This window comes from Lithobates pipiens, unplaced genomic scaffold (assembly GCF_037356315.1).
Source record: "Lithobates pipiens isolate NorthernLeopardFrog02 unplaced genomic scaffold, aLitPip1_a1.2 Scaffold_13, whole genome shotgun sequence".
NCBI classification, from domain to species: Eukaryota; Metazoa; Chordata; class Amphibia; order Anura; family Ranidae; genus Lithobates; species Lithobates pipiens.
The window spans coordinates 123,371,725-123,389,384 of NW_027507718.1; the positions used below are offsets into that span (position 1 = coordinate 123,371,725).

The 17,660-nt window shown below is 39.8% G+C and overlaps 1 protein-coding gene across 1 annotated transcript in view; it reads right to left on the reverse strand.

Moving 5' to 3' along the window:
- Nucleotides 1-1,134: 1,134 nt before the first annotated feature.
- SLC35E1 (solute carrier family 35 member E1) overlaps nt 1,135-17,660 on the reverse strand; it is a 37,106-nt gene continuing 20,580 nt past the window's right edge. The window contains exons 5-6 of the mRNA XM_077475500.1: nt 12,574-12,819; nt 1,135-10,431 (exon numbers count right to left, since the gene is read on the reverse strand). Coding sequence (XP_077331626.1) covers nt 10,204-10,431; nt 12,574-12,819 — 474 coding nt within the window. The 3' untranslated portion in view covers nt 1,135-10,203. The remainder of the gene's footprint in view (nt 10,432-12,573; nt 12,820-17,660) is intronic.

Here is a 17,660-nt window from a genome sequence, read left to right on the forward strand (position 1 = left end):
AAAGTCACTTTAAAGCACGCACCCAACTTCACCCTTATTCTCCAGTTAGGGAATATGTATAAAAGCAGCAAATCTGACATTTACGTTCTGAGGTTTGAATCCTCCAGGTCCATTGAGTTTTAAATGGCAGTGATTGATTCAACACCAGAGAGAGAATGTGTTGAAAGCCCCATTCACCGCTTTATAAAATAGACCCCATGTGTAAGCATTTTTTTCCCCAGTTTTGGATAGGATGGGGGAAGGGTTAGAAGGCAGATTCACCCCCATTTCTGTCTAGTGTCTATTGTGAGGAAACAAAAGGTAAAGGAAAGGCCTACATTTTAGAGCTAGGAGTGCTAGTGACAACTGTCCAAGCTGAAATTCCCCTTACTGTTGCGTCTAAGACTGTACAGCGTTTTAGATTTACCAAAACTATGCAATACAAGGACAAACCTAAACAATCCATTCAAATGTTAATTAGGCAGGTTCTTGCTTTGCATAGTTAAAGCGGAGCTCCACCCTAAAGTGGAACTTCCACTCATTGGAACCCTCCCCCCCTCCAGTGACACAATTGGCACCTTTCGGGGGGGGGGGGGGTGCAGATACCTGTATAATACAGGTATCTGCACCCACTTCTGGGCATAGATAGCTGCAGATTCTGCGGTTATTTACGCCACTTCCCGCCGGCCTCCCGCTGTCTGCTGGGAAACACATGGATCCCACAGACAGCAGGGACCATCCTTATTGCGCAGCACGACTCGCGCATGCGCAGTAGGGAACCAGGAAGTGAAGCCGCAAGGCTTCACTTCCTGATCCCCATACCGAAGATGGCGGCGGCTGCGGGCGCGCTGGGCGGGTAAGTGTCCTTATTTTAAAAGTCAGCAGCTGCAGTATTTGTAGCTGCTGACTTTTAAAAAAAAAAAAAAACAAAAAAAAAACGGCAGAACACCCGCTTTAATGGTAGATCAAGGAGATTTTACAATCAGATTGTACAGTGTATGATTAGCTTTAGATAGCAAATTAGGTGAAACTCCATAGCAGGAAACCGAAACAAAAAAAACAAAACAAAAAAAACAAAACAAAAAAAACAAAAACAAAAACAAAGAAGGATACAATGTTGGTACCCTTCCCCATTCTATCCAAAATAAAAAAAAATTACCATACATAAACTTGCTTTAATGACATCATATAAACATGATACACAATTATATGCAACAAAATATATGGGGCAGGCTCTGTATAGAGAGGCAAATTACATAGTCCCAAATGAAGTGCAAAGGGCATCTGTCTGTACAATCTTACAATTTTTGATTCATAATACAAGCTGTACCCAAGCCACACGCACACACATTGTGTGTGTATATATACACATATACAATAATTTACACATGTGCATCACTGGCATTACTGTCACTTTTAACAAAATTTATATATATATATATATATATATATATATATATATATATATATATATATATATATATATATATATAATGCATACCTTCTATGTATGAATACAAACTTTCAGAAGCTATACAACATACTGATTGGAAGTACAAATAAAATTGACCTGTACAATGAATTGCAAAGAAAAAATACCCATACTGCAGTGCAGTCCATGAATAGAATTTACATATAGGATACCAAGAATATATTGTATCAGGCATACAAAATTTGCAGCCACAACTTGCATTATCCATAAATTGCTTCCCAGGCACACTGTATTACATGTATTCAGATGAATCTACATTGCACCTGCAAACTTCTACCAGAAACTTAATTATGTTGCCCAGTGTCAAAGCTTTTCATGTTCTACGAAGGCAACCAGCACAAAAGTTATGATGCAAAGCTGGCAGCTACATTGCAACTACAGATATTCCATAGAACTTGTTCCACACAGTTTAAATGAGGGTTACCCATACTATTTAAAAACATGATGCATTATACTATTATTGCACAAGTATACTATTTAAAAAAGGAGAACATTTTGCTCTTCTCTACCATTTCTTAGGATTCATGGACAAAACGATCATGTGTCCCAGATGGTAAAAGGATAAGTTAATCTTTCAAAAAATAAATAAATGCACTTTTTTGTTCCATGTAAAAAAAAAATGCAATTGTATTTTTTGTTAGGACCCTGTAAAAGCATTGCACCCATGATCAGCATATTGTGGGTTTAATGCCACAATCCTGCAGACTGTCTGTGTAGCTCTGATGAGGGAAGGCAGATACACTCTTAGCCCCTGTACACACGGTCGGAGATTTCGACAACCAAATCAGTCGGATTTTGCCCATCGGATCTTGTCCAAAACTGTTGCATACACACGGTTGGACAAAGTTGTAGAAAAATCCGATCTTTCAGAACGTGATGACGTAATTTCGTTACGATGGGACTACATTCAGGCTAGTAGCCAATATCTTTGATGTAGGAATTTGATCTGAGCATGCGTGGCACTTGGTCCGATCAAAATTCTCTACACATGATTGGAGTATGTCCGATCGGCCCAGTTGGTCAGGAAATATTTCCAACAAGTTGGAAAATTGGGTCCGACGGATATTCCGATGGAATCAGTCCGATGCATACCACACACAGTCGGATTATCCGACAACACGGTCCGATAGGACACATTCCGACGGATTCTCCGACCGTGTGTACAAGGGCTTACAGGAAGACTCAAACTATCTAGAGTGCCGGTTCATACAGTGGCAGCTTCAAAGTCGTTCAAATTCTGAAGCCACCCTGCACAAACGACTTTTAATAGAAGTCAATGCAAGCCGCTCCGAAGTCATCCTAAAGTAGTACAGGAACCTTTTTCTGAATCTGAGCGACTCTAGTATCTTCTACTGAAAGCGTTCCATTGTACTGAATGGGGTGCGACTTAGGCTGACAGGTCACCCCTGTGTGAACCAGCACAAAGCAATCAACGGTGCTCTGATAGTTCATTGAGAACTACAAGCCGAGAGCCAAAAAAGGCTGCCTTTAATTGTAGTTTTTACATTCACAAAACACTAAGGACATGGCTGGGCGAAGCCCCGTATGGTAGTGTTAGATTGCGACAGCAAGCGGGAGGAAAAGATCCCTGATTCGCTGTCAAAAACAGGGAATCTAGGGGGTGTGGGGGCTGCTGCATCTGTAACATGTTACACCCTGAATGTGTGTGTGTGTAACACGTTAAAAAAAAAAAAGTGAACTTATCCTTTAACCAGTTCCGATTTGCATGTAAACATTCAAAATATAAGTCTGGCCCCTTGTTTAGTAAGGTAAAAGACCAAAGTACAGAATACAAAAAGGAACCAATCTGAAGTCATCTTTCTCTAGACTGTTTCTAAGCTCTGTGTATGGCATATACAGTGGCCATCAACCCTGTCCTCAAGGCCCACTAACAGGCCAGATTTTATGTATTACCTTGGGGAGATGCAGACTAGAATACTGCAATCACTGAGAAGCGAATGATATCACCTGTGATGTATTTCAGTTATCTTGCAAACCTGGCCTGTTAGTGGGCCCTGAGGACAGGGTTTATGACCACTGATATACAAGACACAATTCTGCAAAACTAGACTTGGATTACACTTTAAAAATAAAAGACATATTAATAGTCTAATCCAAACTGTAGTTGAATGCACAATAAAGAGAAGAAAAAAAAAAAGGACTTAATGGATGGGAAAAAGTGACAAGAATATTTTCAAATGTGTTAACTGGATAGCCACTCTGACAAACATACTGTACATAGTTATTCATGCCGATATGCAATTTAAACATTAATACGCAATAAAATACAACTGATGACCACATTCAAGCTTCTGATCTCTCAGACTATTAGACATTGTTCAAAATTATAAAAAAATATGACTAAGTTATCTCTATTATTTTTACTAATAAACCCAGGTTTACCCAAATTGTAATATTTTGAAGAAAATAAAAATAAAAATCTGCTACAGTTTGAAGGAGTTCTAAATTTGAATAAACCCAACACTCTTGTTGAGGTCTAGCTTAGCGATTGCCCCTACAATAAATAAAACTAAAATATGCACAAATGAGAAAAAAAATAAAATAATAATGTCCTAGAACAGCCCCATTCAGGTACATCTGATGAACAGAAGGGTTATGAAGAAAGATTGGTCTGAGGTGCCATTAGACAACAATTTGCTAGAACAAAGCTTTGGGAAATGATCTTTTATATAATATACATTTAACAGAGCTACATTTATACATTGTTAGAGCTATTGCACTGCACTTACCACACATGCATACATTTATGACTTGCTTAAATAATAGAAGGGCCATCATTTCCTTTTATGTATCTAGATCAGGACTTCTTTACATTAGGGTACTGTAATGTGCTTTTAAGGGGGATGTCACACTTTTCCATCAGCCAGTCATCCCTGATTGTCAAGATATGGGATGTCAAGATATGGGATATCCGGTCCAACAAAAAACAAAAAAAGTTGAGTTTACAGATTACTGGAACCTGAAATTGTGCCACTCTCCATGTACCCTTATATATTCACTCACCAGTGCTCAAAACGGATTTCTGTATTAAAAAAAAAAAAAAAAAAAAAAAAAAAAGAAGAAAGGTATCTCCATTCATTCAGATAGAGAACGGGAGAAGAAGGGGATGATATTGGGACACGGCAAAGTGAAATGAATCCTTAGCAAATACTGATCCATCTCCAGCAAGTCACTGAAGTAGTCACATAATTGTATTCACACACTGTTGTACCAAATAAGCATAACAGTGTACACATTCATCTCAATTCTGGTCACAGTTTAAATCACAAAAAAAACAACAAAACAGACTACCAGAAGCCGTTTAACATTTCGGTGGTAAGCAGCCTTCATCTATTCATTTGTTTTTGCATTTACGATTGCCGTGTGTGAGAACACCATAAGAGTTAGCTCAACACCACCAAAGCACCAGAGTGACCATTTGTCATTTGTTCTTTGAAAAAGTACTGGCTAGTTTATCACATGACTCATTTTGAAAGTGCTCCACAATGATATAAGCAAGTAAAACTAAGCACGAAGAACCTACCCACAGAAACAGATTTTTTTTAAAACAATTTAAACCCAACACCTGAAAAACGAAAACTCCTTCCTTGCATTGGGGCTGCAACTGCACTGCAGAGTTCACTGCTAATTTATATCTAGGGGATGGTTAAAATGGATCCTCTGCTCTCCCATGCTCCAGTGGTGGATTGTTCCCCAGCATCCTTATGTTCAGTGCAGAGATGGACCCTGCATCAGTTGCGATGTCAGAGAACCTTAGACTGCCAGAGTCCGGGGGGGGGGGGGGGGGGCTTTGAGAGGCTGCAGTATCCAGTCTACCCACTTGCTCGCCGTCTAGAATGTACATGGAGTGCGCAAATGCTGCTAAAAGCTGGCTGAATATTTTGCAAATGTTTGGTAAATGCTTCCTGTACAAAACTAGTGTTTATAGGCTGAAGAACATGCAAACTAGACCTTAATGATACCTTAAGTCAATTAGTCATTAACCCTGTACTCAGGGCCCACTAACAGGTCAGGTTTTATGAACTACCTTGGTAAGATGCAGACTAGAATAGTGCAATCACTGAGCAGCAAATGATATCACCTGTGATGTATTTCCGTTATCTTGCAAACCTGGCCTGTTAGTGGGCCCTGAGGACAGGGATGATGACCACTGCTTTAGTCAACCTCTGCTTAAGTTCCTCTTCTGTTTCCTTTTGTCAGAATCAAGCGTCAGCCTCTTATCGTGGGATAAGAAATATCCCAATGTAGAGTGAAAAACAGCAGCTAAGGCAGAAAATAAAGAAACTCAATATAAACGTGGGAGGCAAAAATACACACACACACATCTATTTGCCCCCCAGTCAAAGGAAGTCAGTTTATCTTTAGTGATCCCTGTTAAAATTAGGACAGCGTCTAAGACAGACACTGTTGACAGTTTTGAAACCTTGGACATCAAAATATGATTTTTGTACAAATCTTCCAACGCTTTTCATCAATTCTCTTGAGGGACACAGGAATTGAGAAATAGTTGAGCTATATTGCCAGCTACAAAGTCAAGACACTAGAAAACAGAAAAAGTTATAAGCCAGCTTCCATAAAACCCCTCCACTACTTAGCTTCACTTGGTTTGTCAAATAAGCTGTATACAAGGTCAGTAAAAGAGTGACACTTAATGCACTCAAAGCAATAGATTTTAGGGTAAACACAAAAATCCTATTTTGTCCAGGACACAAGAAAAAGTGGGATGTTCTGAAGCAGTTCAGCTGAGTGGGCATTAGCCACTGACAGAACCAAGAAGGAACTGGGAACACAGGACAAATACCTGAATTTGGACCAGATAAAAATGAAGTCTCATGCAAAACAGGGGAGGCTGCCGGCCACCTTGGTAGACTATGGAGGATAAACCTGATGCTCAGACCTTGACAAAAGGAATAACAAAGACGAATACGTCCCCTGGAAAGAACAATGAGCGTACACCAACAGGAAGCTGTGACTAAAATCACTACCAACAGGCAGAACATGGCATTTGTCTGAAAAGATAACAGATCATAACATGGTCAACAAAAATTGAGCTCTGTCTAAATCCCAAGAAAAAAGTCCAAGAGAAGCGTGGAAGAGAATTCCACAGGAGACCAGCCAGGCAAGGAAGGTCACAAGACCGGAATGAGTTTGCCCAGCCAGACAACCCATATCACATGATATACTGAAGGAAAAGTGGAAATCCTCAATATATAATATTTCAAAGAGTAGCCAAATAGGTTCCTAAGGTAACAACCAGGGCATTCCAGCTGTGAAGTTGGTGTGACCAATTAAGGGAAGTTGATGGTAAGCAAGAGTTACCAACACCAGACACGTGCAAATTCTCATGTGGCAGGAGCTTACAGGTGTCAGGCTCTGCTGAAGTCTTCTGATTGCAAGAATTCCTGAAGACTATCTTTTTTTTATGATAAAGTTTTCCAAGTACTCCACAACAGTGGTGACAGAAATGAGCACTAGGTTGGATAAACGGGCCAATGTCAAAAAAAATAGCAGGTGCCTTCTAAAAACACTGAATATTCACGTGGTTGATAAAGAAGGGATCAGCAAGATCTGATCCCACCTGACCTGGCAAGTCAAGGGGCCCCCACAACTTATGGAGAAAGCAAGCTGAGAGATACCAACAATGGCAAGGGACACAGTAGCATCTGTGGGTGCAAACCTTTCCTGAATACAGGAGTGAAATTTCAAATGGGAAACTTCATAAACCATGTTCGGACCTGCATGGAAACAAACTGCTAGGATGTTGCAGACCTGGGAAGACACTGCCAAGTGCAGTAAACACATGGAGGGAGATGAGAAGCTGTAGGAAGCGCAGAATTTACAAAAACCCTTCCAAAAGGGAAAATGCTCTGCCACAATTTCAGGTGGGGTTCTGGGCATTTCCATTCTGCAGAAAGTAATGCCCAAAAAGCAGGTGAAGTGAAAAGGTCTTTGCAACTTAAAAAAAAAAAAAAAAAAGACCCAAAGCTTATAGTTCCAGATTATTAGGCATTGTTTCATTGTAGGGAAAGGTCTCCAAAACCATTAGGGGGGAATGGGCTGAGGCCACCTGTGGCCACGGAACTATCCTCTGTAGGTTGTTGTGAAAACGTGTTGCACTGTGTAACAGTAATAAACCAGCCCCGGTGTCAGTACTTGTAACCTTGCCTCAGAAACCTGGGCTGCTGTTGATTAGGAGTGTCTCAAGTGGCCAGGTCACTGTAGGGGGGGCAGTGGAATTAGACTAGAGTGTCACGTGATCAGCCAGATGCCACTTCCTCCAGGCTACATGACAGGAAAGCAAGCACAGAGCACGCTTACAGCATTCCAGGATTACATCAGTGATTGACCCCTCAAGCATTAGCCCTTATTGCAATAAAATTGGCAGCCAAAAATCTGAAGAAGACACTCAGAGGTACAAACAGTGGGGTAACGCCCAGTCCTTCAGGTCAACTGGCCCAAGTCTTCAGATTCCAGGTCACACCTGGGGTTGTGCCATGGCTCTGGACCCGGAAAGCTCTGAATAGATAACTAAGGCAGTACAGAAATGTAAAGCACTTCAATGTAGAGTTTAGTGCTGAAAGGTCAAATTCCAAGCTAGCCCCACATGCCCAGCCAAATAGCATGAACAAGTAATGGGAAAATGCTGATCTGGATAGTAGCTATACAGAGATCAGCTCAGGCAGATGTGCAGGGATCTTGACTGAAATCTCACCTAAATTTGGAAGGGTTAGGGTAAAATTTAGAAGAAAGGGTATCCAGCCTCTTAGGACCCTAGAGGAAGGAGAAAAAAAAACAAAAAAAAAAAAAAACTGGCTTATAAATTCTCTTACAGTGTCCCAATCTCTTGTATGCAGTAGCACAACCCAAACATTTCTGAATTCCTGTTTCCCTCTATGATGGACATGGTCAGTTTTTCAGCATAACTAAGCTACAGCTAAAGTAGTTTTTACCACCACAACCCAACCACCCTCATCTCATTGTGTAGCTTAAAAAAACATTTCCAATCAATGTCACCCCTTTTATATTGTCTCTATTTAAAAAAACATACTTGATCTATAAACATAAGATAGGACATGAACAAAAGTTACACAGGTAATCATTAAAAGGTTCTTTGCATATAAAAAAAGGGCTTGCCTCTATTTGCTAAAGTTCACTTGAAGAAGGTTTTCCTTTTGGGTGTTATGGACAACACATGATTAAGATTTACCATTAACATCCCTGAGGGTGTTTAAAGATGATGATATCATGCATTGTTAAAAATACATGCTAATACCTGCTTTACCTTTACCAGAACTATGTGCATATAGCTGCACTATGCTATCTCTGGAAATCCTAACGCACAAGAATATACAGTATATAAAGAAAAAATTGGCTATACTTTATTTTTGAATTTTCTTTGCTTGGTTGACTTTCAAAAGCCAGACATCAGATTATAAAGATGGGTCTTTGACAGAAAGCATGCTACAAATCTAGTGGGTGTATGTACAGGGTACATATTGTACACTGCAGAGTAACTATATGAGCTGCTACACAGTACTTTATAACATTTCACCTCCAAAGCAGCTTTAAAAAAGTGGTGCACATGCTCCACGCACAGGGGCTATCTACACAGTTAATACAAGTTATAACTGTTCCACAATGCCACAAAGGCAAACCTAATACAAGGAAGAACAATTTTAATGTAGAACCATTAAAACCAACATAGGATTGGTCACATAACTGTGCTGACTTAATTACAGAACCTCCTGTGGACCGTTTCTGCAGTCTTAAAGGGGAAGTTTTTTTTTTTTTTTTTTTTTAACGTGTACCTACAGGTAAGCCTATAATAAGGCTTACCTGTAGGTACAGTGAATATCTCCTAAACTTGCACCATTTTGGAGATATTCACACTGCATGCAGCCGGGGGCATCACCTTCGCATGCACTCTGAAGGGATAGTAAACCTGTGCTGCTTTGTTTTTTGTAAAGGCTGCGGTTTACTACCGCTTTAAAACTGCAAAACCTGTGCTAGTCTACATTTAAAACAAATGGAAATATGCAAAAACAGATAATGGATACTTGGGTGGGTAGAACCTGACAATTTCTACATTTTACTGGAAAATTTAGCTAGTAACAGATTAAAAGGAAAAACCTTTTTCAGATACCTGCACAGAAACAATTTGTTACACCAAGATCTGGATGCCTTCCATAATAACCAGATTCATGTGAGTAAAATATAGGGATATTATAACCACCTTTCATTCCAAACATACATTTTTATAGTCCAAACACTGGCCCATTTCTTATGGGTTATGTGCATATTGCAGTGTGCGGTTTCCAGGAGTAGACAAGACAGAAGATAGTGCTCTTAGAAAGGCTGAAGACTCATTTGCATGCAGCAGTCTGAGGGATCCAATACTTCTGCGAATGTGGGGATAGAGGAAATGCACAACCAAAAGGAGCTGAAGGTGGCGCAATTAAGTCTAAAATCCTATACTGCCACACATCTTATAGTCTAGATGCAGAAGAATTGGGGCTGAACAAAAAGACAAAGCTTTGCTCATGCCCTACACTGCATCTGGGTAAGCCTACCCATGCATCTCCGCTTCCAATGGACAAGCAACAAATCATACTGTAACCAATGATCAGTAAGGGTATGAAATGTTTGGCCTTTTCTTGATGAAGTGTGATGTGAAGCAAGTGGAGTAGGGGGGAACGCCATGGGATGATGCTTCAAACATCGTATCGGTTGTGTGCATTTGGGTGGTTCTGTCGACTATACTGAAAATGATCAGTCAGTATATTTGTCCGACTATACTGATAGTCTCTTCCAGGAGTGAAGGCAGCAATGCCATTCTGGAGCTTTTCTGGATGTTCATGGTGGTGATCCAAGCCTTGAATCTCCCCAGTGGAAATAGGAAGTAATTGCTTTTTTGCTTCCTGGTTAGTATCATATTTGGCCTGAAAAATAATAAACAGTAGTCATGCAAGAGCAAATAAGCAGATATGGGAAAAGAAATCACCAGTTCAACATTTAAACTGTTACTTTTGAATACATTTCTGGCACAGTTTAATTACTGCCTGCATATAGTGACTAAAACATAACATTTCTCATTGACAGCATAGATTGTTTTAGAAATGGCTGTAAACAATGATTCTTGTAAATTGGTTTGCAGACCATGTATGACGATTGTGTCACCATAATCCACCACCAGGGAGACGACTTTATTAGGCTGCACACCCTGAAAACAGGGGGTAGACACCATGTCCTCCACTCTTGAGTTAATGTGCTGCCATCATTAGCACGCAGACACTGAAAACACCACAAAGACCCCAAAAGGGTTTACTAATTACTAATAAAACCTTAACTATAACCTATTACTGTTATGTATTTGCAATGAGTACAGTTCCCTTCAAAAAGAAGCAGCTATGCATTATTGACAAGTGCACATCTCCCAGTTTTGTACTTATGTTCTGTTGAAAGTAATATTGTGCAGCTTAGTCTGAATCAAACTCCAATGCATCTTCTCACTGCGCTCACATTGTAGCACAGCAGGGCACTGCTGAAAATGCAGCACATACATTTTGGGTGCATTGGGCTGCCCATTCCAATTGACTGCCTTAAAACAAATTAGTGTGTGTGCTAATGCAGCATGAACCCAGCCTTGGTTTGAGGGTGGAGGGTTGGGGAATATGACTTGGTTTCCCGTTACACCCCAGATATGTGTATTAAATAAAACATGCTCTCAAAAGTAAACCATTAACTAGGTCAGCATTTTGTACTGCAGTAGGTGTGAGCTTATTTTGGTGTTGTGGCGCTGACTGAGGGCTATTCTGTAAAACTGGGTGGCTGTACTCTGCACAAAGTGAACCTGGCAGCGCTCAGCTTTTAGAGTTTCTGAATTCACAACTGTCAGAATCCTGTCCAGAAAGCCAGGTGCATAGCAGATCAAGCAGTCTTGGCTGAAGTGGAAGGCAGCATACAACACCAATTCCAAAAAAGTTTGGACGTTGTGTAAAATCCCAGAAACACATTTTATTCACAATAGAAAAGATTTCAAATATTTAAACTGAGAAAATGTACCATTTCAAGAAATAACGTAATTTTGAAGTTGATGGCAGCAACACATTTAAAGTTGGGAAAGCACAACAAAAAGCTGGCAAAGTATGTGGTACTAACAAGTAAATTGTATTGTGAATTAAATATGGGTTTAGGAGATTTTCAAATCTTTTTTTGTAGATTTTACACAGCATCCTAACCTTAGAATTGGGGTTGTAGATATATTGCGTGCAAGATAGAGTGGGAGCAATAATTCTAGGTACTTCATTTATAGTTAACGCTAAATCGATGAGCTGTAAAGGCATTTAAAGCATCACCGAATTGATGTGATAGGTTTAAGTACCATCATTTTTATGTCAACTCAAGAGTGCCCAGTTTTAGGGTTGGACTTATGTGGTACCTATTTGCTTGACATAATGTCATTTTTATGGGGTATACAAAAAAAATGGAGATTAAACTTATGTGCATTAAAGTTAATTTTAGCGTATTTTTCCCTGAAAATATATATTTGATAAATCGCTATACAAATTTCTTGCAACATAAAATTACAACCATCTTATTTTTTTTATTTTTTTTAAAAGACCTCTGCCTTCAGAAAATATATAATGTTCTGGGAGTTTTAAGTAATTTTATAGATAAAAATGCTGGTTTAAACGTGTGCAAAAAATGAAAACCAAAATTATCTAGAAGATAAGTGATTAAATGAGAACTCCAGTGAAAATCTGGACAGAATCTGGAAAAACTGACAGGAATATTGAACTCAAAAGTGTATATAAAGGAAAACTTTTTTAAACTCTTGGCTAAACTTATGTAGAAGCATTAAAATCCGATTGGGTAGATTTATCCATATTATTGGTCTTAAAGACTACTGCCTCTGGTACAGAAGGGGATGGGGAATCAAAACTTTGAGCTGTCACAAAAACATAAGAAAAAGGAAAATTTAGGCTTTACAGACAATTTAACCTGACAATTTTCACATATATCTAAAGTCTACAGATCCCATTTAACCAACAAAAACAAAGGCTTATTAGGGCACTACTCACCTTGTTATAAAGAAAAACTCCAAGAATTGCAGTCAACATGCCTAAAACATTAGTGCCAGTCACAGGATTGCGAAGCATGAAAAGAGAGACTGTAATAACCATGATCCTTTTTGTGGCATTGGCTACAGAATAACTTAGAGGGCTTATAAGATTAAGGATGCTGAAGGCAATCAAGTTCTGGGCAAAGTTACAAGTCCCGCTGATTACCAGGAGGAGAAGTGTCCATGACCATTGAGAGATGGAGCTCTGGAGGGGATGACAAGCAGAGGGATGAAGTGCAAGAAATTACCCCAAAAACAAATAGAAAAAAAAAAGACAATCCATTTAAACATTTATATATAGTATTATCAAGTGACTGAGATGAATTTGCCTTAAACTGATATTTCAGTTTTTGGTAGATGCTGGGAAATGTAATCTAGCAATGGAACCATTTAATTCTTAAAGAGGAAGTAAACCCTGATGGGTTTACTTCCTCTTTTTTTCCCTGCAAAGGTAAAGCATAATGGACTACTATGCATCGCATAGTAGCTCATTATGTGTCACTTACCTGACACAGGAGCCAGCGAAGTCGCCGCTGTCACCTGTAGTCCGCCGCATCCATCTTGGTTGTGGCGTCTCTCGCAGCTCCGACGAATGACAGCGGAGAAGCCGCGATGACGTCACTCCCGCGCATGCGCACGGGAGTCGCGTCTCGGAGCTCCGACGCTGCCATTCGGCGGAGCCGCGATGACGTCACTCCCGCGCATGCGCACGGGAGTCGACAAATTAGGCAAATCCATTCTTGGACTTGCCGCATTTAGTGCGCCTGCGCGCCGCTGTCTACGGCGCATGCGCCGTAGACAGCGGTGCCCATTTTCGGGCAAATATCTCCTAAACCATATAGGTTTAGGAGATATTACTTGGACCTACAGGTAAGCCTTAATCTAGGCTTACCTGTAGGTCAAAGTTGTTTGGAAGGGTTTACTTCCATTTTAAGAAATCCATTGGAACAATGTACCCATCTTAATACCTGGCAATGCACTCCATCTAATGCATTCAATGGAACATACACGTTAAAAATCCAAAAGGATACATTAGGCCCTTGGAAATAGACAAAGCAGGTGATTCGTTCTGGGAACATAAGCACACAGATCAGAGGGACCAAAGAAGACTGCTTGAGTCATCTTGCTAACACCTAATAGCTTTGGCAAGAGAAACCCTTCCTAAAATAATAGCCTATGAACTCTGAAAAGGCTAGTTACCTGGCTGTTATGCTGACCCCATCTATAGCTTCAATACTCCCAATTCCCTAACCTTGGACAAGTATGCAGATCAGGTAACTCAGAGAAAAAAGTACGGTAAATGAATAATCATCTGCATCTGAGCTAGCTAACCTATACAGAATGAGATGCCAGTGATGGGAGCCTCCAAAATTCTTGCAGGAAAGATTTCCTTAAATCAGTAAAAAAATGTTTTTGTTAAGACTTCATGGGACACAACATTGGAATGACCTCTGTCCAACTTAAAATTCATGAGTGAATACATATTGTAGTATTTGTCCACACCCTTCCATAGGATAACCATTCAATTACAGAATCCATTTATAGAATTTTAAGTCCCACTTATTGCTTGCATCAAATGATACAACAGCATCAACCTATTTTCTATCCGGGTGTAATTAAGGACATTGGTTATAACCGGTTCTTAATGAGCTGAAATTACTGGATCCAATTCAATTAATCTTTACTGTGTCACAGGCTAAATTAATAGGTTTAAACCTGTAAAGACTACACCGGGGAATTATTACACATGTCAAAGATATGAAGGATGTTATTTCTCACCTCTCTGAATATGCTACCTGCCTGGTTATCCTGACGATGCTTTAGGTTCACTACTTTCTGACCTACCAACCCACAATATGCATATAGATAAAGCCAATTTTTGGGACACGTGACCTAGACCACACCCCCGAAGAGTGGTCAGAAAAGTTGCTGGTGATGCATAAGATCTACCAAAATGTAGCAGCATTAGAAACATCCTATAAACTACTGTGCAGATGATATTTGGTACTACATCGGATAGCAAAATATTTTCCGGGGTATCTACCCGTTTCAGGGGTTGCGGGGAGCACAAATTCAAAAAACGCAGCAGGACTTGACCCCTGCAAAACAGACCATCACCAGATCGTGGGAAGGCGTCGGCTCTACTGTTGCTACTAAAAACAAAGTCACTTGGAGCGATGAAGTTAAAACTGAGGCAACACTCCAGGACAAGGTGAGGCAGTATACTAAATTTGGCAGCCGTGGATTGACAAATACTTGCCTCCTGATTTTGAACACCTCTCCTGGAGCCTTTTTGCCCCTATCCGGTTAGTTTGCCTCTGCAAGACCACCATTACTGTAACCTTTGGGACCCCCACCCATAATTTTTTTCATTCTGCTCTCTATTTTCAGACATACAGTTGTGCTCAGATATTGTGAAATGCTGGCATTAATATTGAAAATGACTGATCATGCCAAAAAACTATTTAGAGAAAGCAATCACAAGAAGTCATCACATAGATTTTTGGATCCTTTTTAAATCATAACAGAAATCACCCAAATGGCCTTGTTAAAAAATTTACATACCCTGGAATGTTTGGCCTTGGTACAGACACAAAAAGTGACACACACACACACAGTGTCTAGCCTACTTAGTGCATCCATGTGAGAGCTAACAAACTCATTAACTATTTATACACAGACATTAATTGTGATTTAAAAAGCCACAAATGTGGGAAATTTACCTTTAATTGCCATTTTAATCTGTGTGCCACCTTCTGTGTCTGTATTAAGGCCAAACATTCCAGGGTATGTAAACTTTATCAGAGCTATTTGGGTGATTTCTGTTATTACGATTTAAAAAGGATGCAAAAAAACAATGCGACAATAAATTGCTTCATGTGATTGCTATCCCTAAATAGAATACAGTTTTTTTGGCATGATCAGTCATATTTTCAATATTAATGCCAAAATTTCACAATTTCTGCCAGGGTATGCAAACTTTTGAGCACAACTGTATACAGCACACTCTCCCACCACTGGTATCTTATACCTCCCTGAGTTATGGCTGGGGTGGACCAAATGAGTTGCCATTTTATCATCTTTATTTCACAGCACTTTAAATGTTGTTGATGCCATTATCTTGCAGATTCAGGTCAACCTTGATCTGCCTACAACCCTCAGAGGGGATTTTATGATGTTATTTATGCACTGCACATTGTAAATTCCAATGAGACACTGCCTAGATGGTAATTAAACGAGCTGATGTTTGAAGCCGATTGGTTACTTTGCACAGCTGCACCAGATTCTGCGTGCCGCCGGGAGCCATGCGATGCGGGAACCCGCCGCGGATTCGCGGCGTTCCCGCATCGCTGCAGTGTGAACCCAGCCTAAGGTCAGTTCACACCAGATGAAAGTTCCGGGCAGTTTTGTGTGCTTTTTTTTCTGCACAAAACGAATGCACAGCGTTTTCCATGTATTCCAATGGCTCTAGTTCACATCAGTGCAGTCAGTGTGGTCAGTTTCTGCACCGGAAACTGACTGCATGGTGTGAACTAGAGACATTGAAAAACATGGAAAACACTGTGCATTCGTTTTGTGCAGAAAAAAAGAACACGGAACTACATCTGGTGTGAACTAGCACTTAGTGATCATCTGCTTTTTTTTTTACTATAAAGGGCCAGTTTACACCAGATGCAGTTCCATTATTTCTGCACCAATACAGTCAGTTCCGGTCAGCTTCTGAACCAGAAACTGACTGCATGGTGTGAACTAGAGCCATTGGAATACATGCATTTTTAGTGAAAAAAAGCGCACGGAACCGAACTGTCTGGTGTGAACTGGCCCGTAAGGGCTCATTTTAGTCTTTTTAATCCCATTATGTTACTAAATGTCTTAGACCTGGTTCACATTTATACGTTTATTGGTGCTTTTTGCAGAAACGCACTACAGTTCATTTACATGGTTTCTTATGGGACTTGTTCATATTTGTGCTTTTTTTTCAGCCGTTGCGTATTTGGAAAGGGTCAGGGACTTTTAAACGCAAAACGGTGCTTCTTTGGTTCAATATACTTCAATGGAGAAGCTGCAGAAAAGCATGTAATGCGTTTTTGAAGCAATTTGCCTTTTTTTGCAGTAAAATCATGTGCACAGCAAAAAGCACTGCAGAAACAGATCAAAAGCAAACTGCATAGGTGGGTACCGGGCCTTATGTTGGTCACACAGATCAATTTTCAGATGAGAATATTCAGACGAAAAATCTTTGTACATTCGCTGAATGAAAGAATTTTGTTTGAGATTTTCACTTGTTTTTATCATTCTGTTTTTAAAATGAATGTAATTTCTGAACGAAAACCACATACACTGTCTGAAAATTCCTTTGACCAAGCAGTTTTCTATTTCCAAATTTTCCCGTCACTGTGGTTGAAAATGAACGTCAATTTGACCCAGTTTTTTTAAGGTTATTAACCGATTAATCAAAATAAATCGGCCAACTAATCGATTATGAAAATAATCTTTAGTTACAGCACTATAATGCATCATGTAAATATTATGTAAATTCTATTTAAAGGATGACTACACTTTAGTTATAACGGATTTAACAAACACGCATTTATATTTATACACACACAGGCCTTTTTTCTAACTTAGTTTTACTAACCTTGAACTACTTAAAATGTCAGTCAGCTATGACTTTCTAAATGCTTAAAACGTGGCTTCTTTGTTGGAGGGGCGGGGGGGGGGGGGGGGGGGGGGAAGCTCTCTGTATGCACTTAAACATTTGCTGCCCATATGATTGGCTGCTCGTTGTTCCTCATCAGCTATCCTCTTGTTACAATACTGACTGATCAGGCCACTGGGACTGGCTATGTGGCTACAGCAAGAAGACCCGCCCTACTCAACATTTAGGAGCAGGAACTGGATGCAGGAGGTAAGAAGGGACTGTAAGTTTATACAAAATTGCAGCAATTAGGACAATAAGGTTTGCAAAAATTCTAGCAATGTATAAAAAAACAAAAAAAAAACAAAGATGTTTTTTTCCTTCATTCTCACAGCAAATTTCCACTT